Raw genomic sequence first — 20,535 nt, 5'->3', positions numbered from 1 at the left:
CAACAGGATGCTCTGACGCTCATACCTGGTTATCATTTGCCTCATGCTCTGGTAACTATGAGAACCAAACCAGGAATTTAGGCTACACTATCTATGACAACATTAAAAAAAAAAAAAAAAAAAAAAAAAAAAAAAAAAAAAAAAATCAGTCATGCCTCTTCATAATTAGAAAATTCTTGATCCTCTCCTTTACCAGGGCAGGCAGGAGGCCAGTGTTTTATGAGTAACAGTCCTCATTCCCATAATCCAATGGGTTTCCTAAGATCTATCATACTTCAAAGCAGGACAAGTGGTCTGTTTTAAAGGAAATGCCTGAAAATTGCCTTAAAATTCAACTTTAATTTTCTTACCCTTAATAATAAATAAATAAAGATAACTTTTTATCCTACTGAAGCAGCAAAAGGGAGTGGAAGCCCTACCACCCAGTAATACCGGCAAAGTCAGAGTGAAATAGGCACACTCATTTCTAGTGACATGAAAAAACCCCAAACTTTAGGTATCCAAGGTTGTAAAGAGGCTGGCTACACAGAAAGTAGCCTAATTATGAAGTCATTATGGCATGTTATATAAGCAGAATATAGACTCAACAGCAATTTACTGCATGGCAATAACTATGTAAATATACATGTAAAATAAGCAAAAAATTTTAAAGCCTTAGGTGATAGGAGTCTAAGTAATTTATAAATAAACTTCGTAAATTCTGAGACCTCCAAATCAACTAGAAAAAAAATACTTTCTATTAGTAAATCTTAATTTATCTGTCATGTTTTAACAAAACTGGCTAAAGACCTGACTTTCGATGTCCTCTTTTTCTCTATCTTCTATTGCTTCTGCCTCTATAAATTCATGAGTTTTCTTGTTCTCTTCTGTAGAAAGCAACTCCTGGGAATGCACAATTTCTTCTTCATTTTCACCAAATTCTTCCAAGTCCTTTAGCTCGTCATTTCCATCTTGGTCATGTGTCTCTTGATTCTCCAATTCACAGTCCTTTTAATGGTAAGAAAATTTGGTACAACTAGAGGCAAAGTGGTGTGGGTTATCCACCAAACACTTTTGGAAATTTACAACTCTACAAATGGCAGAATTGATTGTACTTCATGATATTCCCAGAGTAAAAGTGCAAGCATTTTACCTGTCATATAAACTGTCTTTTAAATAGGTAGTCAGTACCAAAACCAACGAGCCATGACTGAATCTCAACTTTCACACTTAAATAGCAAGCTGAATCCTAGAGAGGTACTTCAGGTATTGAGGAATTACCAAGCTACAGTCTAAAGAACTGTCCAGAGGCATACATAGCTTCTAAGAAGTGAACATATACCAGTCTCATTTAATATCAAAGAGCCTGGAAGTCATATGCATATATAAACACAAATTTTACTTCAAATTAATAATAAACTCCCAACTGCTGCATCAGTCTACTCTTGAAAAGTATGCATAATACAGTGATATTTGTTTTAAAATTTCTCACTATCAATTTAAATAGGAAGGAAGACACAGGGTGGGATTAGCTCTGTACAAGGTCTGTGTTTCCTTCAAAATATACAGAGATATGGTATTTTGGTGGGAGGAAGGGCTGAGTGCCTTTATTCTTGCCATGAATCAAGAAGATTTAAGAAGTTGTTTCTGGGCTACAGAGGAAAAAACAGTCTACTTGACATTTGTAGCTGATCTCAGAAAGGGAAGACTATCTAGTAAAGGAAGAGGGCAGAGAGGACCATGCTGCTCTACAACGCATGGTGGCTATACAGAGAGTAGGTTCTGGTATGGCTCAGGGAGCCTTGCAAGCTGATAGCAGGGTCCCTACTGATGATGGCAAAATCACAGAAGCAAACAACAGAGGGAGTCCTGAAGGGATTGCACCGTTCTGAAGCAACCCCACAGAAACAACTGCTATACTGGCCAAGTTTCTAGGCATTAGGTGCCACTTACCCACCACTAGTCTAAGTCTCCAAAATTACCAATTCTAGAAGCAAGAAAAGAAATTCACTTATTTACCAAATACTTTACATATACTTTCAAAGTGAAGAAAGAAATATTAAGAACTAAAGGTACATTCACACAAAATTATCTAAAAAATATCCTTTTTGTTCTTGTAGCTAGCAACACAAGTTGTTTTAAGGCTGACACAAAGGTATCCTTCCCAGCAGATGGGCCATCTCACTACTCTACTCAATGAAGCATGTGTCTTCTCCAACATTCCAAATGACTGGTACAAATTAAAACAGTACAAAACTAAAAGTCTGGGGCCTGGAGAGGTGGCTCAATGGTGAAGAATGCTGGCTGCTCTTCCAGAGGACCTACATTCCCAGCAACCACATGGTAGCTCACAACCATCTGTAATTCCAGTTCCAGGGGATCCAAGATCCCCACACAAACACACATGCAAACACCAACGCATATAAAAGAATGATAAATCAGAAACCTATGTTTCCTACAAGTTACAATGTTTCTGAACTTATAATTTTTATTTAATCACACACTAGTAAATAGAGAAAATAATAACAAAGAAACAGACCCAGTGAAAGACATAGATAGCACAATAATAATAGATACCAAAACTTAAGAGTTCTTAAAGGCTCAAAAAAGAGCTGATGCAGGAATGCAGTCACTAAGTTTATTGGCTCCCCAGGCAAACAGTTCCTAAAACTATCTATTCTCAACTAATTGCTTCCATCCCTGCATGGTGTGATATGTGTAGAGCAGAGAGGACACAGAGCTGGGCTACAGGAGCTACAGGCCAGAAAGTGGACATGAGCTTATCTCATGGCAGGACACACAAACACTCAGAGACAATTTTGACAATGTGAAGTAACTATACACAGAATCCAGAATAAATGAGAATGCATGATTTAAAAAGAATTGTGATCATTAATACCTGCAAATGCCAGTCCTTTAGACCCAATGAATAGCATTACCGCTCTCCATTAAAAGAAACAAAATAAAATACCCAACTACACTTAAAATAACTTGTTCTTCTATAACTGTACTACACAGAATACCACTGCCTCAATCAAAATTACTTACTTAAATTTTCTGTTTTTCAAGTAAATTACTTTTTAAAGGTACATTCCTTTTGGTTCAAAAAGGTGTGATAATATATTTCTCTTTAAAGGGCCTAACAGATCTCTTTATTAGATCTTTACTAGGTAGTAACACATCAGAAATTTTCCCTCTCCAGTTTTAAAGTCTACATGGTTGAGTCCTACATATTATAGTATATAAAAGTTAATACAATGAACAGACTGAAGGAAATACAGTACCCTTCACAGTGAAGCTGACACACCATTATTCTGCTTGTGCCCAGAGCCTCAGGCTTCAGATTCCCACTTAAATGCCCAACACATGGGGTTTGGGTTTGCTTTTTTTTTTTTTTTTTTTTTTTGAGCCAAGGGTCTGTATAACCTAGGCTTGCCTCTGCTAGGAATAAAAGCGTGTGCCAACACACACAGCTTAAGTTTTTCTTCATGTCTCTCTTAGCTAAAGAGTTATTTCTTTTATACTTCAATTATGAAAGCTCGTGGGCCTGCCAATATTTAAAAGTCTCTTTAACCTATGTACTTTCATGTCTATTGTTCCGGTCAATATTCACAAACTCATCACACAAACACCTTAACCTAGTGATTGACACTTTACCTTGACAAAAGCATCATCTTCCACAGAAGCATCTCCACTCAACTCATCTGCTTCTTGTTTTTTACCTGCGGAAGAAGGAAAATGGGCTAACAACCAGTATTTGATTACTTTAAGATGAAAAAAGAACATTCTACACTTACTCTGCAGTATCAATCACTCTCCACTCTTAAAATCCTCTGCAAAGCTAATTCAAACTAAAAATACCTAGACACAGCTATCCTAAACAAAAAACAAAACAAAACAAAACCAAAAAGCTTTACCAAAGCCATGCCACCTCACTCACAGATATGCATGCTGCCCGGAACCCATCAACCTTAGCTCACCTAATGCCAATGGAACATTTTCTTCATCTATGTACATTCTGTTTTCAGTTGGCCAACAGTAGCACCTTTCAACAGTATTTTACAGTCTATATATGTAATCAGATGCCTATAGCCAAATTCAAGATTAAATGCCTATAAAATCCTCAATCCTCCTCTTAAATAGCTTTATCTGAAATAAAAATCTCATACTTGGCCAACCATGATGGTGCACACCTATAATCCCAGCCACATGGGAGGTGGGAGCAGGAGGATCAAGAACTCAAATTATTTCTCAAGTCTGAAGCTATCCTGGGCTACATGACAGAAGTCTCTCTTGTCACTTTCACAACACGCCAGTTGATACAAACTGCCTAGCTCTGTTTCCAGGACATCTCACCTCCCCACGAAGGGAAAAGGTCATTTGATACAGTGGCTGCCTGGATGCTCTTTTCCCCAAAGCCTCAAAACAGCAGTCCTGGCCACTTTAGGGTCAAGATGCTGCTTAGCTGATGCAAGGCAGAAGAACTGACTTCTAGATAAACAGTCTCCCCCACTGTACAGCAGTCCTGGCCATTTCAGCATCAAGGCCAGATGCTGCTTAGCTGATGCAAAGGCCAGACTGACTTCCAAGTGCAGACTATCTCCAGCTTCTTGGTAGACTAGAAGATCTCCCTGTTCAGCCCTCATTTTCAAAACTATGTTATTGGGTGGAATTTAAAGAGTGCTACTCTAAAAAAAATAAATAAATAAAATAAAAAAACTTTCACAAAGCCAATACTAAGTTTCTTCATCTTCAATATAGCCCAAAAAAACTACCTAAAAATCTGTAATGTACCATAAATGCCATCTTTAGGAAACCATAGCCACTGAAACTATTTAAATTTTAACCTTTTCTTTCCATTTCTTTCAAAACATAAACAGATTATCTCCTTCTGAGGCAAACTAAACTCATTTTCCTTCTGCCTGTAACAAGTATTGACAGTGCTGCTGCCTAGGCTTAAGATTCAGTTACTCCAAGAGTCTAGCTTTAGGCCAAATGTTAAAAAGCTGGTCTTTCCCATATCCCCTAACCACCCCCTTCCTTTCACATGTTCTCAATTCAAAAACCCTTTCTGTGAATGAGTAATAACAGGAAACATACTGGTCCTACAAATATAAGAAACAAGACTGGAAGCATATGTTTCCCATTTAGTCAAGCAGCAGCTCATGCCTGTGAGAATATATATATTCTTTAAAATAATATTTTCAAAGAGGAAAAGAGCTGAGACAGGGTCTCACTCTATAAGCCTAGCTAGCCTGGATTTCACTATGTAGCTCAGACTGGCCTTATACTGGCAGTGATCCTCTGCCTCAGCCTTCTAGTGCCAGGGTTACAATGCATGAACTACCATCCTTGGTTTGAACTTCCTATTTAAAATACTGGTGTCTACATTTTAGGGAAAACATAAAACTTATAATGTACATAAAAATTATAATTATCATTTTATCATAAATTTATTTTTTAGTGTTTTACACAACAATCAAAAAGGCCTATGGGAAACCTAAAATCTAAATAAAGAAACGACTTCAAGGGCAACTACTTCATAGCCCTTGTTCATTAAAATCTACCAGTATGTTGAAAAAAGTGAACAACAAAGGTGTTCTTTTCTGAAAACTAGAAGCAAATGAGCTCACTAAATTATTCTATTACATTATAGAAGGGCATCTGTTAACAAAAATATTTAAGGGATGAGAGATGGCTCAGCAGTTAATAGCACTTGCAATTCTTGTGTAGGACCCAGGTTCTATTCTCAGCACCCATGTGGCATCTCACAACCATCTGCAACTACAGTTCCAAGGGATCTGATGCTCTCTTACGCTATGCACCAGCACCAGGCATGCATACAGGACACTTATACACATGCAGGCCAACACACACATAAAAAATAACCTTTTTTTTTTTTTTTTTAAATTTTAAGGATGCTACCTTTTTAGAGGAGATTTTGAAGACCTCAAGCCTATATCCCTCTACAAATACATGGCCCCAAGTAACCTGGAGGACAAGGCTTAGGGAAAACTCCTTTAGTTGCTTCAAAAGTACTAAGTTTCTTTTTTAAATAAAGATCTGTCCTAATTTACAATGTACTTTTTAAAAATACTTTTTACCAGGCATGCTTGGGTACATAAGGCAGTCTCCACTGTTTTACAAAAGAGAAAAGGAGCTTAGAGGCCAAGTAGTATGTTCCAAATCAGCAATATCATATGCTAAACTCTCCATTCCAGTGTGAGACTCTCCTGGCTCACTAACAAGGCACTGTTCTAAGGAGTGACTGACCCACAGTTTACAGACTAGCCTCAGCAGGGTAACAAGCACACACTAGGCACACTCCAAGAGGAAGCCCACTTACTTTAGTTTACTTAGAGAAAGCTCAAAGTACACTTCAACAAAAACAACTAGTTATTGTGGGTTGTCCTGATGCTGTTTGTATTCTGATGTTAATTCTGCTTCCTCTGGAGGGCTGCCCCTGAAGAGCAAGCAACCCATCCCGTACTCAGGTGATCTCAAGTGAACCTTCTTTCATTATAACTGGTCAATAAAGGCCAGAGACTTGCTCCTAGGATACTTCCAGAACAACTAGCTTGCCCATTCAGTCTTTCAGACTGTTACAGGCAGGACTTCAGCTAAGTCATGAACTTTTTCAGTGCATAGAAACTGGATGGCAAACGACAAAACCAATTTTCCTATTTCCCTTTGGGCCCCCAGAAGGGAATTCTAAGCCCCAACTCAGCAAGAAGCAATCAAGGTTGGGGTGGATGGTTCTGGTTATTTTATGAACTATAGATATGTTGTCATTTTAAGGGGTAATTTGCAAATGTTCTATCTTTGGACTGGGAGAAACCTAGAGAGCTTAGACTCGGGTTTCTACTTTCTTTCCTCTTTTCTAACCTTCTTAGGTAAAGGAAAGGGGTGGAAAACAAAAGGGGGAATACAGTAATATTATAGAAATTAGACAAACAGGGATAGGATATTAAACTTACTCTTAAACAAAGCATTGTATAACTATAATCTTACATTGGTAGAAATCTTTATATTTGATGCAAAATTGAAGTTATAATTTCTTACATTGGTACAAAATTTATATATTGAGACTGGTCTAAGGTTTTCATTGGTATAAATCTTTGTATAGTGATACAAAATTTAAAATTAATATTGTTACTCTTAGCTAGGCATTGTGCCTATGCAACTCATTTAAGAATACAAGGCTTACACCCAGTCCCTTTAACAGCTGCTAGTACAAACTGTTTAGGATGGCTAAGTACTGCAAGTTAATAGTCAGATAGCGAAACTCGTGGTTATATTAGATTCTAGCTGATTTTGCTGGGCAGTGGTGGCGCACACCTTTAATCCCAGCACTTGGGAGGCAGAGGCAGGTGGATTTCTGAGTACGAGGCCAGCTTGGTCTACAGAGTGAGCTCCAGGACAGCCAGGGCTACACAGAGAAACCCTGTCTCAAAAAAACAAAAAAAAAAAAAAAAAAAAGGATTCTAACTTGGTTAATTACAACAAGTGTTTTTCAAGATTACTCAAATAGAGAATAGCTAAAAATAATCAATGTTTGACAATTCAGTTATGCTAATTAGATAATCTTCAAAAACATGAGAGATCCACAGATTACGGCATTTAATGTTATCTCATTATTAAAAGATCTTTTGACTAGGAGACATGTCTGCTCCTGACAGTATCCCCATCTCACTTCAAAGAAGATATTGAGCATCATTGCCTCCATATGGAGTTGCTTCAATTATGGCAAGCTAGCCATTCATTAGGCAAGAATTGCCTTAGTTCCATCTACAGACAAAATGCCATCTAAAAAGGGCAATCAGATGCTGGATAGTAGACTGCTAAGCTCTGCTAAGACAGAGTAAGCTAGTCCTTCATAATTCCTGCTTCACTGAAGGTCTGTCAGATGGCTCTGGGCCAGACATTTTAAAGACTATTGGGGACTATCCAGGCAGTCAGATGTCTCTACAATTTACATTAGCTTTGGAAGCTTTATCTTTGTGCTTCCTACATATTCAGGTTATATTTAATTCCTTCTCAGATCTCTGACGGGGTTGAAGACTAGTTAGTCTCTTAACTGAACTTAAGTTAGATAACATTAAACATGTTCTAGATTTGAAAGGATGGGTTTTTAGATGGTAATACAAGTTAAAATCAAACATAAGTGAGGTATGGAACTGTAAACTTTTAGTTAGGATAGGACTTTATCTTGATTGCTAAGTATAATGGACTGACATTATAAGTGTAATTCATAATTGCTTCAAAATAACTCCTACTACATATTTATTGTTTGTTACCGTAAGAGGAGCCTTTTTAATTGGACAAAACGAGGGAAATTTTGTGGGTTGTTCTGATGCTGTTTATATTCTGATGTTAATTCTGCTTCTTCAAGAGGGGTTGGCCCTGACAAGCAGCCCATCACGTACTCAGGTGATCTCCTGTGAACCTTCTCCCATTTTAACTGGTCAATAAAGGCTAGAACCTGTGACTGGGCAGTGAAGGGGAAATGTGGGACTGGAGGGTTGACAGTAGGTACAGGAAGAGAGCCAGAAGAGTATGAGAGGGGAAAGAGAGAAGACTGAAGAGGAAGAAGCCATGATGGACCAGAACCACATGACCAGGAGAAACCACAAGTAACAAGGGGTCTTATAGCTAGAGAATAAGTTAGTATAATGTTAGGTCTGTCCAATCTAGGCTTATAACTTAGAATTATAATAACTGGATTCTTTTTTTTTTTTATGGGGTTATTTTGGGGATTGGAAATTCAAGCATCAAATAGTCACTGCTGCTGCTTACATGCTTCCTGCTGTCCAGGCTCTTCAAAGAGTGCTTCTATAGTTGCATACTTACGCTTTTCAACCTATTTACTACCTAATCTGAAGCACTCATTCCACAAACCAGAAAACTGAGGCTGAAGAGTATATTGAAGCCAAGCCCAATCCAATTCCCAGAAGCCAGGATCATTTAGAAGCTAAAATGGATCAGGTGCTCAACTATTATTTCTCTTTAGTAAATAAAAGGCTCCAAAGCCAAGTCTTTAAAATGTAACTGTGAGCTGGGTAGTAGTAGCACATACCTTTGGACCCAGCATTCATGTGGATCACTGAGTTCAAGGCCAGCCTGATCTACAGAGGGAGTACCAGGACAACCAGGGCTACACAGGGAAACCCTGTATTGAAAAAATAACAACAAACAAACAAACAAACAAAACAAAAGAAGTAAACTGTAGAACTCACAACAGTAAGTAACTTGCACTAGGACACACAAGAGGCAGTGGAGGGTACAAAGAAAAGTTTTACTGTTGTTCTGCGCTTTTTCTAGATGTCATTTTACACAAAAGCACTACATGGTTACTATCTCCTTATAAACTTTAAAACCACAAGGATAAGATTGGGCAACACAGCAGTGAGACTGAAGTACACAGCATTTGAGAAAACTAAAAATTCACTAGCTTTTGATCACTTTCATAATCTGTAACTCTGGGTTTCTTTAACTAATGCTGAATTTGAAACTACAGTGTAACTTTGTAACTCTTTCCTCTATGAAAAGTTATTACCACTCCACACAAATACAACTAACCTGCATAGGCTACCATGTGCACCATACAGCAGAAAACCCAGATTGCCACTACACCCAGCAGGTGTTCATGTGATGTGCAATTCCTGACTGATCATAACAGGCTAAGTCGTGTGTTGGACACTAGTAAGCCCAAGGTCTAGACTTCTATTAGGCCCAACTGGGACAAAGGTAAGAGGTAACATAGAAGTCAAAGTCTCCTGTCAACAAGGCTAGACTAACTTTAACTGATGCTATAAATTATATCTGTAGGTTTCTGTGCAGTCACAGATGTGAAAGGACTTCAAGAATAAACAAATTCCAATAACATTTAGCAAACTTTATTCAGCATTTCTTCCTGTGCCACTTAACCCTGTGCTAGTGAGACCCTATAGACAACTTTACTTCCTCTGTCCTTCAGGAAATCTAGCATGGACCACAGAAAGGCCCACTGGCTCAAAGTAAAGTAGCATGACCACAATGAAGGCTAACTCAAAGTAATGAAGATTGCACACATTACTTTTTAATGCTTTAGTGAGTAAGCATTGTCTTAAAAAAAAAAAAAAAACTAGAAAGTGAAAGCAAATTAAAATATCACATCTTAAGCTATTTTAACTATTCTGAAATACATAATCTTCATCAAAATGCTATTTAATTTTTGTTTTGTTTTGTTCTGTTTTCTTGCTTTTCTAGACAAGGTTTCTCTGTGTGGCTCTGGCTTGTCCTGAAACTCAGAGATCACCCTGCCTCTGCCTCCCAAGTGCCAGATAAAGGTGTGCGCCACTAGGCCTGGCTTTCAAAATGCTATTTAAGTAAAAATCACATAAACCAAAGTTGACAAAACTGGAAACAGTCTGTGAATGGCACTGTGTAGGCATTAACTTCTTAATAAAACCTTGAGCCAACTCATGTCTGAGAACTGCACGCTGAAAGGCTCTGCATGGGTAAGCACTCTAAATGTTCCACTTACTAAGTTAAACTTGTCTCACAATCATTAGATTTGTACCTATCTGGGCAGTGGTGGCGCACGCCTTTAATCTAGCTCTTGAGAGGCAGAGGCAGGAGGATACCTGAGTTCAAGGCCAGCCAAGTCTACAGAGTGAGTTATAACAGCCAGGGCTACACAAAGAAATTGTCTCAAAATAGAAAAGAATATAAAAGAAATATTTGTTTAATGAAATATACGAATGGTTACATCAAATAGGATAAATCTAGATTAAAAAGAGCTAGCTTTTACCTCAAAACTTTTTTTAGTTTTCACAACTTATACATTTCAGAAATAGATATAAAGGTGCTTGGTTACAAATTGGTTTTTCTTCTCCAAAGATAAATTGGTCCTTATCAAGGTTTACAATCTTTCTTAAGTTCAGAAAAATTTACAAAACAAAATCTACTTAAGTAGATTTTAAAGTAATTTTTCCAAGTAACTTTACCCTTTAAACAGATACGTTACTATGAAATACAGAAAAAGACTGAGTTATAAAGGGTCAGCGGTCTAGCTCTTACCTAGCAGACATAAAGCCTTGGGTCCAGTCCCTAGTTTAGGGGAGGGGAAGAGAACTTAGTTAAAAAATTTCTGTTGGAAAGAATATGGTTTCCAAATGACTATGGACATTTCCAGCCAAAACCTCCTCCCAAAACCATCCAGCAGCCTAGAATTTTTTTTCATTACACTGCATGTGTAACAAGAGAGTCAGTTTTCTCTTTCCACCATATGGGTCCCCAGGGATCAAACTCAAGGTTATGCAGTAGCAGGCACCTTTACCAATGAACCACCTTGATGGCTCCAACATACAATATTTAAACCAAAAATCTTGCCTTATGGTAACTACTGGCATGAGTTTTAGGTACTCTTTATTTTACTTTATTCTTGAGATAGTTTCCCTATATAGCCCAGCTGGCCTCAAAATTAAAACCCTTGTCCCCTTCCCAGGTGCTGGATTAGAGGTATACACCATCATACACGGCTGTATTTTAGCCTCTATTAACTAGCATTTTACAAATAGAACAAAATTTCTGAAAGTCCTTGTACCCTATCTTAAATACAGCAGTCATTGAGTTTGATTTTTTAAAAACATAAATACACATATATGTTTATGCATGTGTGTTGTATCAAAGGTGATTCACTTTTATCATAACAAATCAATATCCAAAGTATTTATTTTTAAAGTCCCTTAAATCTGTCATCTAAAGATTAGAACAAAGATACAAAAATTTTAAAGACAGTCAAAGGACCAAGGTTATATAGATCAGTAGCAGAACACCTGCGTAGCATGTGTGTGAGGCCCCAGATTCTGGACTGATCTTAGCACTGAGAAAATAACAAAACAAGTAAATATAAAAAGTAGTAAAATTTAATTGGGTTCCTAATAGGTCTGGCTAAAGTTTATGCCTATCAACTAAGAACAGTTCTAGGGCTGGAAGGATGGCTCAGTGGTTAAGAGTACGAGATACTCTTGAAGAGGACCCAAAGATGACTCACAACTATCCATGACTCTGCTTTCAGGGGATATAATGATTCTTCTGGCCTCTTTCAGGCACACAGGTACACAGCCATACATAAGAGGCAAAACACAAATAAAATAAAATGAATAAATCTAAAAAACTTTAAAACTATTATATATGTATTTCTTAAGTTTTGCTTACATTTCAGCACATCCATGAGAATCAAACAAAAGCCATGTGGAAGGTTTTGAAGAATACAGGACATATAAAACTGATGAGTAGAGTCACCCAGAAAAGGTAGTGTAGCCCCAACTGTACATGAGAACCATCTGAAGACTGGTGTCTGCACCCTGAGGGAGCATGAAAGAAACTGGGCTCAAGAAACTGGGCTGTCTGTTTTCGAAATTCCAATGACTTTAATGCAGAGTATAGACTACTTAGATGATGGGTGTCACTCACGAGGCCAGAGTAAGAAAAATGAGAGAAAAGTGATTGTCCTCAACCCAACATGTGGAAGCACGGTAACAGAGCACCAAGTGTATGATGTGGACTTACTTCAGCTGTTGAAAAAGACAAAGCCAGGTCTGGAGTGATGACTTAGCTGCCGCTGCTCTAGAGAACCCAAGCTGGGTTCTCAGCACCCACCTGGGGGGCTGGAAACCTTCAGTAACTGTGGAAGTGACATTTTTGTGTACTATGTAAAGATTATCTTTCTATTATTCAAATGCTGATTTCTGTGCTGGCAGAAATCTGATTACAGGCCAGACTTTGGTACTGTCATTATTATAAAACATATCCTCCCACCTTACTCTTCTGTAAATGCTCCATAAGCTTCTGATTGGTCAAATAAAGAGCTGAACAGCCAATGGTTGGGCTAAAAAATTAAGGGGAGACTTCTGGCCTGAAATAGGAACTGAGATGAACAGGTAAAGAGCCATGTAGCAGAATGTAGGCCAGGCCAGTATTGTCATGTTGGAACAGCTGAGACTTTGTGCAGTCATAATGCCCAAAGCTTATAATAATTTTTAGTCTCTGCATCATTATTCAGAGCTGGGGAGGGAATTGAAAGGCTGTTTGATTACATGTAACTCCAGATTCTGAGCTCCAAGGGATCCAACCCCTTCTGACTGTTTCAATCATGCATGTGATGCACATAAAAAAGACACTCAGGAAAAACTCATATGCATAAAATTTTACAAGTCTTTAAAAAAAATTTAAGAAAAAAATACTTAAACACAGTGGCATGCAAGATGGTAAGATTATGAGCTATTTTTGTCATTTTATATTTTTCTGGATTATCTGATAAAAAAAAAAAAAAAGAAAAACATTCCACCTTTATGACCTGGAAAACACTAAACTACTATTCCAGAGTCAAAGAGCTGATACAGAGGCAACTAAGGCTGTACAGCTTACGATTTGCACAGTTCACTTCAGAAGCTGACAACACTGAGGTCCTTTCATTCTGTCAGAAGAATGGCCGATTAAATACATCAATAATCTAGATGAGTTTTAAGCTGTTCAATCTTTTCATTAAAATCTTATGCCATCAACACTAATAATATTTCTTTTCTGAAATGCATACACAATCAACAGTTTATTTTATATGAGTTCATAAATTGGAAATAAACTAATAGCTTTCAGTATGTGACATAGAACACCTAAGACAACTGCCCTGGCAGCAAAGTGCTATCCTGGCACAAACTGGCTACATACCATATTTGATATCACAGCTGAAAAACATGATAAATACCTTAGTGATAAACAATATGTTTTAATGGCTGAGACAAATGAACTAGTTCTGTGAAATGGAAATGTCATATGATCCTGGACACTAGATGATATTGCAGCAAGGGTCAGGAGGCATTCCAATGGAGCTCCAGCTTGGTAACAAATAGAAGAACAATGCAGTGAGCTATGTAGTCTCAAAACATACTTCACATAGTAGGTATACATGGAAAAAGCACTGTGATCCTGGGATAACCTGATAAACTATAAAAGCCTGATGTAAATGCTTCCTACAAATATACAAATGAAACAGGCAGCAAGAAATGTTTTAGAAAGTAATAGTTACAAAGACAATAGCCTTCAAAACATATTCAATAAACACTTGAGCACAAATGACTTGCCTCTGGCCATAAGAGGTGTAAAGATTATATCCTGAGCGTTCACTGATCCTTAGACTGCACATCTTTCAGTTTCGAAGGCACAGGAGAAGCATCGGTGAAATCTTGGGCTCACTTCACCCCTCTCCAGTTTTGTTAGTGACTAACACTGAACACACTATAAAGCAGGCAGTGGGCAGAACGACCATGCACCAGGACTGAACTACTCAAAATGTGCTCTGTGGCTGATATTATACCATCTTAGTTGATAGTTTTAGAAGGTTTAACAGAATGAAAATTATCTGTGTTATTTTCTCACAAAAATATTAGCTTTCACATTTCTATAATGGGTAAATCCTACATTTTTTAAAGCCTGTATGCACTGAAAATTAGTTTCAATACCAATTAAGCTGTTATATTTAATTCTGAACACTGTAGTGATTAAATACATAATTTGCTAAAGTTCAGAGGTAATTTTAAAGGTTGAAAATCTAAAAGAAATCAGATACAGTATCTCTGCAAACCAGGCAGGGAGGCATTAGCTCTACCTGTTTAACTGCTTTCTTAATACACACCCAAGTAATATGATAGTGACTCTCAATGGGAGAAGGTTTCATCTAGGTTACTTATTAAAAAGTTCCCAGGAAAGAGACTGTAAAAAAGACTGAGAACTAATCCAGGATATGAACTATTTGATATTAGCTACATGTTATTACAAATACTAGAACCCACTACAATGTAATCCACCCATGGACTTTTGTCCTTGTAACTGTGCGGCTTAAACTATATTCTACTCTATACTGAAGATTGTAAACTTCTTTTCTTCTAACCTGTCTGAGCACAATCATTTAACATATTTTAGGTGGAAGAAGAAGGATGATAGCAATTGAACCCATGGCCTGGCCCAGAGTTTTACTCCAAGACTAAACACACAGTTTGTATGTTTTTTACATATATATTTATTACATATATACATATATGTGTGTGTGTTTCTCTCTCTGTGTGTATATATATATATGTATATATATGCCCAGAGCTGCAAATACAAAAATAAAAATTTCAAAAATCAAACAATAAAAGCTTGTGTGAACTGAATAAATCAGATGGCATAATCAGTGCTAAAATCATTACCTTGAAACACGGCTTGTCAGCTATCACAATACACCAAATAAATGATGTGAATCAGAAACCTGTACAAAAACATGGTCATTCCTGACACTTCTTTTTCATATGAAACAACTCCTACTTCAACAGAAGCCTTCAAGGTGATAGGAATATATCTCTAAATTTAAAAGCCTCAGGTCTTCAAGACAACTTAATCTTCTAAAATTGTATCGCCATATTGGCATTCCTATTGACCCAGGAAACCCTTATCCCGTTTTAATTTCTATCAGCACACACAGGGAACTCTTGAATGTAGAAATCTCAACTCGTGAGCTACCAAGCCCCGAGACATAGTGCTTAAGATCAAAATTGAAGATTCTCTTGTACTAAAATTCAATCATCTTGGTTTTGGTTTGGTTTGGTTTTGGGTTTTTGGAGCCAGGGTTTTTCTGTGTAGCCCTTTCTGTCTAGAACTTACTCTGGAGACCAAGCTGGCCTCGAACTGGTTATCTGACTGCCGCTACCTCCAAAGTAGCTTGGATTAAAAGTGTGTGCCGCCACCACCACCTGGCCTATTCAATCATCTTATTCCCACCACAACCACGTATAAATCAGGTACAGCAGTAAAGAAAGTTATGTTATTAACAAAATGACACAGAAGTCCATGACTTATTCTGCCTGGAAACTATAGAGATTAGGCATCAGACAGCTATTAGTCTACCCTCTATCACAGTTCATGAGAAGCAGAAATTTCCAACTATCCAAATAAGATTATACTCACCAGATGTTTTTAAGAATAACTAATTCCCATTTATTATCAAAATATTCATTTGAAAATTATCTTTCGCTATTCACACCACATCATTCTGCCCTGGAAATACACAGAGCCCAATTTAAAAGTTACAACATCAAAAACCTAATATCCCCATATCTTAAAAGTTCTTTAAAACTAATCAGTTGTGGGGTTTTTGGTTTTGTTAGTATGATTGATGAGGCCTTTTGAATTTCACCAAAAATTATTAGACTGCATAATGGAATAAATGTGAAATAAACAGTATGTCAATTAAAACACTAAACACAAAGGTTACAGAACTCGAATATACTAGAGAGAACAGCAAAGAGCCAAGGAAAGGTCTGGTAGGAATTTCACCAAAACTCTGCCAATTGTGGGGCAAGGTAGACATGGATCAAACTGTATTTTATTCTTCAGATATTCCTACTATGAAGGATCAGTATGCAACTTAACTTTGTACCTTTCTCCAGAATCGATAAAGAACTTTCTCACTTTCTGGTCATCTTCAGCCGAATCTGAAAGGCTGTAAGTTACTCGGAGTCTGGTAACAGTAACTTTTCTTCCTTGACCCAAGAAGGCAGAGTGCCAGAGGGAAATAGCAAAGAGTAGCACTATATAAACAGGGCGAGTGGTACAAGAGCAGAGCCAAGTTATATAACCAAAATATATTTTAAAATATGTTCAGAACTCGTAACAACCTTTGCCTTTGGTTGGTTTCTTGTTTGGAGTATCAGTTGAAACAGTTAATTCAATATTATCTGGATCGCCTCCTTCCTCTTCAATAGCCTACATTAGAAAGAGAAGTTAATATGCTACACAAACTATCTAAACTTATTTTATAAAAACTTAATGAAAATATATTAGCAAACCTCCAGCCTCAAGACATTAGAATTGCCAGTTATTTTACAAACCGACTTCACAAATTATGCTACACAGAAAGGGGGGGGGGGTGTCACTGAGTATCGAAATGTCATGGAACTTGAAATTCCACCCAGTCGATGGTTACATGTCACATGTACTGAACAAGAACCTAAATATGTTCTATTACAGAAAAGTTTGTAGCTACTTAAATAATAAAGAGTTTTCCTAACGTGTATTGCATACATGTGTTCCCCTCTCCGATTCCAAGGCTTCACGTGAATAAACCTGAAAGCTTAACAGGGCTGAGAACGTGGATGATTACGCTGATGCAATCAGAAATTTAAAATTAAAAAATAAATCAGTTAAAAGCCTAATGGAAAAAAAAGATGAACCTTCCTTCTCATCCACTCATCAACTTCCACTACCGATTTCTCCGAACAGGATGAAGAAACGGTTGGTCACAATTAAACGGTAACTTCGGCCAAGTCAGCAAACTAACCATCGCCTCGGAGCCCGAGCGATGCACGCGCTGCGCACCGCCCGCAGGCCGGGGTACCCAGCGCCGCCCAGGGTCTGCAGCTCCACCCTCCGCAGGCCGCGGAGCCGACCGAGAGGGCGTCCCAGGGGAGGCAGGGGGCGCGACCGGCGGCCGCTCGCGAGGCCGCTGGAAGGCCAGGCTCCTCGGAGGCGCGGGCCTCGCGCGCCCGGCACGCACAGGCGCCACCCGGTCCGCCCCGACCGCGGAAGCGCAGCAGCTAAACGGCGCGGCCTACGCTGCCCTGCGCGCAGCGTCCGGGCCTCACCTGCTTCAGCCGGGAGACCAGTACCGTCTTGACCCCGTTGATGTCCAAGTTGCGTCGCTTCAGCTCGGACCTGAGGTCGATGACCCGCAGCTCGGTGATCTTCTTCCCTTCCGCCTGCCCTGAGGCGGCGGAGGCTACTACGGCCCCGGCAGCGGCAGCCATTTTGGGAAAGCAACGCGCTGCCGAGGCAGCGAGTGGGCTGCAGGGCGGCGGCGGCGGAGGAGGAGGAGGCAGCGGCGGTGGAGGCGGTGGCCGCGGCAGCACCAACTTCCAACCCGGGCCCGGGCGGCCAGCGGCGCCGCGCTACGCTGCGCACAATGAGCCGCTGACCACGCCCCCCGCGGGGACCACGCCCCCGACTCAGCTCCAGCGCAACCTGCAGCGGCACCCGGATGACGAGTGCGCGTGCGCACTGGGCAGGCATGGAGGGGGCGGAGCTCGGAGCGGATCAGCGTCTCGGCCTCTGGCATGGACCCTGACTTTCCCCGCCGGTCCGACCGCTCAGAGGTCTTCTGTGCCAGGGTTCCCGCCTCTTCATTAGCCGCCTTCTCATCTCGTCTCGAACCTAGAGCCATCGCTGAATGAGAGGCACTCCATAGTACAAAGAGGAGGTGCGTCTCTTCACCGAAATGAGGGGGCGTGTGCGCAAACCTTCCCGGAAGAAGTACGGAATCATCGCGGAAAGGTGGTCGGGGTGCACTAGTGAACCTAGGTCGCCGGGTTCCGCCCTCGAACGCCCAGCGAAAGCTGAGGCCGTGAGCCCAGGGGACAGTGACAAGTTGTGTTCCCCTGAAGCTTAGCCCCTCTTTGCCTGGAAACTTCCAGGAAAACGTCTTCTCCGCGTTTGCCAGCCTGAAGTCTCAATGAAATTGTTCACAAAAAGATATTCGCTTAAAAGTACATGTTGCCCTGATCCTATACAGTATCCTCTGCCCTGCTCCCCCAGCGTTTGGTATGTCAAGGTCAGGGGCCACTTTATGGGGAACTAGCCCGTACTAGTTAGTATAGTGCCTCTTAGTAATTTTAGTGTTATTAATCATCACAACATAAATATTTATAGAATAAACACAAAGTTTGATAAAGGTAGGATACACAGGGAACTGAATTAACAGTTCCTGGTGGCTGATGTGTTTTGTAAAGCCAAGGATACGTTCCTCATCGGGCCATTGCTGAGGCATCCCCACCCCCAAGTACCAGCCATAAGACAGGTCTAGTATAGAATAAAGTTTATTTGGGAGTATGGGAGCCGGGCCTGGTGGCGCACGCCTTTAATCCCAGCACTTGGGAGGCAGAGGCAGGCGGATTTCTGAGTTCGAGGCCAGCCTGGTCTACAGAGTGAGTTCCAGGACAGCCAGGACTACACAGAGAAACCCTGTCTCGAAAAAAACAACAACAACAACAAAAAGTATGGGAAAGGAAGTAGAGAAGGTAGTAGAGGCAGAAAAAGAGAGGGGACAGAGAGAGAAAGAGAAAAGAGGCTAGCCAGGAATGCATGGGGGGGGGGGAGGGGAGAGGGAGAAAAGGGTCAGAGAGAGCTTGGGGAAGGCGGCCACAAACATTCCTTTTTATAAGCCAGACAGGACTATCTGGCTGTTGCTAGGTAACTGTTGGGCGGAGCCTAGAAGGAATGCTAAGGTGCTAACAGTGGTAGATTGGGGGGGAGGGGTGATTTTTGGTTTTGGAGGGTTTTTTTTTCCCCAGCTACCTGGTCATAAACCTTAAATTTGGACCAGACCGTGGTGGGGCATGCCTTTAATACCACCAGCACTTAAGGGGCAGCGGCTGATGGATCACCAAGATCTTACTACAGCCTGGTGTCTGCATAGTGAACTAGGACAGCCAGGGCTACAGGGAGAAATCCTGTCTTAAAAAACAAGAAAAAAACCTGTGTGCCTTACTTTGGGTTGCTTTTTTCTGATGTAATTGGTTCAAATGGAGGAAAACTGGCATTATAAAATCATACCTGGCAGTTTAGTTCGATATTTCTTTATGGCGTTTAAAGAATTCTGGGATATAACAATCCCTGTAATTCTTCCCAGATGCTAAAAAAGATTAAATGACTTATAAAAGTTCATATGGCTTGTGTGTGGCAGAGCTGTGCTAGTAGTCTTCAGATCTCCTGATCCCAAGTTCTCTTATACCAAAAATGAGTTTGTCACACTCACAGAATTTTAGAACTCAAAGGTTCTTAATCTTCCAGACCAATTTCACCCAACAATATCCCTTCACAATAAATAAAGATGTTAATATTTGCCTAAGGGCTGACACCTATTGGCCATGGTTGCAGTAAAACCTTAGGTTTTATTCTATCATTGTTTTTATCTTACTCTTCTGGAGCATCTTCTGTGTATACTTTTAGCCAGGGATCATATTACTACAAATTAATGATATATCCAAAGAGAAGGAATTTTTATTCAGCCTGTTTCCTTTTAAGGACAAAAGGGGGCCTCTAATAATGGAGTATGGTAAAATGAAGATCTATGTGTTCTTGTCTGATACCCTTGAGAAAGATGTCAGTTTCTCAGATGCTGAGACTGCCTACCTCAAATCTGGTAAGAAGTAAACAGCAGATAGTCTTCAGTAAGACGTCTGCTCTGACCTCTTTGAAAGCACAGCATGGTGGAAGTGAAAGCAGTAGATAAAAAAGGACCAGAGACAGGACAATCATGCTGTATGTTTATTATTTAGGTCCTGACTTGAAGAGAAGATGGCAATAGAACAGAGACAATTGGAACCAACTCATTAGCTTGTGTACCCCATCAGTGTTAAATGGACTAGGATAGGATTTTGTACAAAGTCCTGGTAGAGGTAAACAGTGTCATTCTGCCTACAGTTTATTTGCAAGTAATTGGAGGAAAAAAAAAAAAAAAAAACCTGGCACCGTGTTAGCAGT

The 20,535-nt window shown here is 39.6% G+C and overlaps 1 protein-coding gene across 21 annotated transcripts in view; it reads right to left on the bottom strand.

Annotated features, from left to right (window-relative positions):
- The window catches only part of Sltm (SAFB like transcription modulator), a 64,126-nt gene extending 45,858 nt beyond the window's left edge, over positions 1 to 18,268 (bottom strand). For 3 of the 21 annotated variants that reach the window (XM_076926218.1, XM_076926221.1, XM_076926222.1), the window contains exons 1-3: positions 17,643 to 17,961; positions 16,677 to 16,764; positions 3,637 to 3,701 (exon numbers count right to left, since the gene is read on the bottom strand). In XM_076926218.1, coding sequence (XP_076782333.1) covers positions 3,637 to 3,701; positions 16,677 to 16,764; positions 17,643 to 17,804 — 315 coding nt within the window. In that variant the 5' untranslated portion in view covers positions 17,805 to 17,961. Of the gene's footprint in view, positions 1 to 789; positions 988 to 3,636; positions 3,723 to 11,040; positions 11,071 to 16,676; positions 16,765 to 17,642 lie in introns of all 21 variants that reach the window. The other 18 variants (XM_076926216.1, XM_076926219.1, XR_013107783.1 and 15 more) reach the window with 12 other exon arrangements.
- Between the last annotated feature and the right edge of the window lie 2,267 nt (positions 18,269 to 20,535).

This window comes from Arvicanthis niloticus, chromosome 27 (genome assembly GCF_011762505.2).
Source record: "Arvicanthis niloticus isolate mArvNil1 chromosome 27, mArvNil1.pat.X, whole genome shotgun sequence".
Classification (NCBI taxonomy): Eukaryota; Metazoa; Chordata; class Mammalia; order Rodentia; family Muridae; genus Arvicanthis; species Arvicanthis niloticus.
Note: the sequence above shows the minus strand (reverse complement) of the source record. Positions and strands in the feature narration are given on the sequence as shown.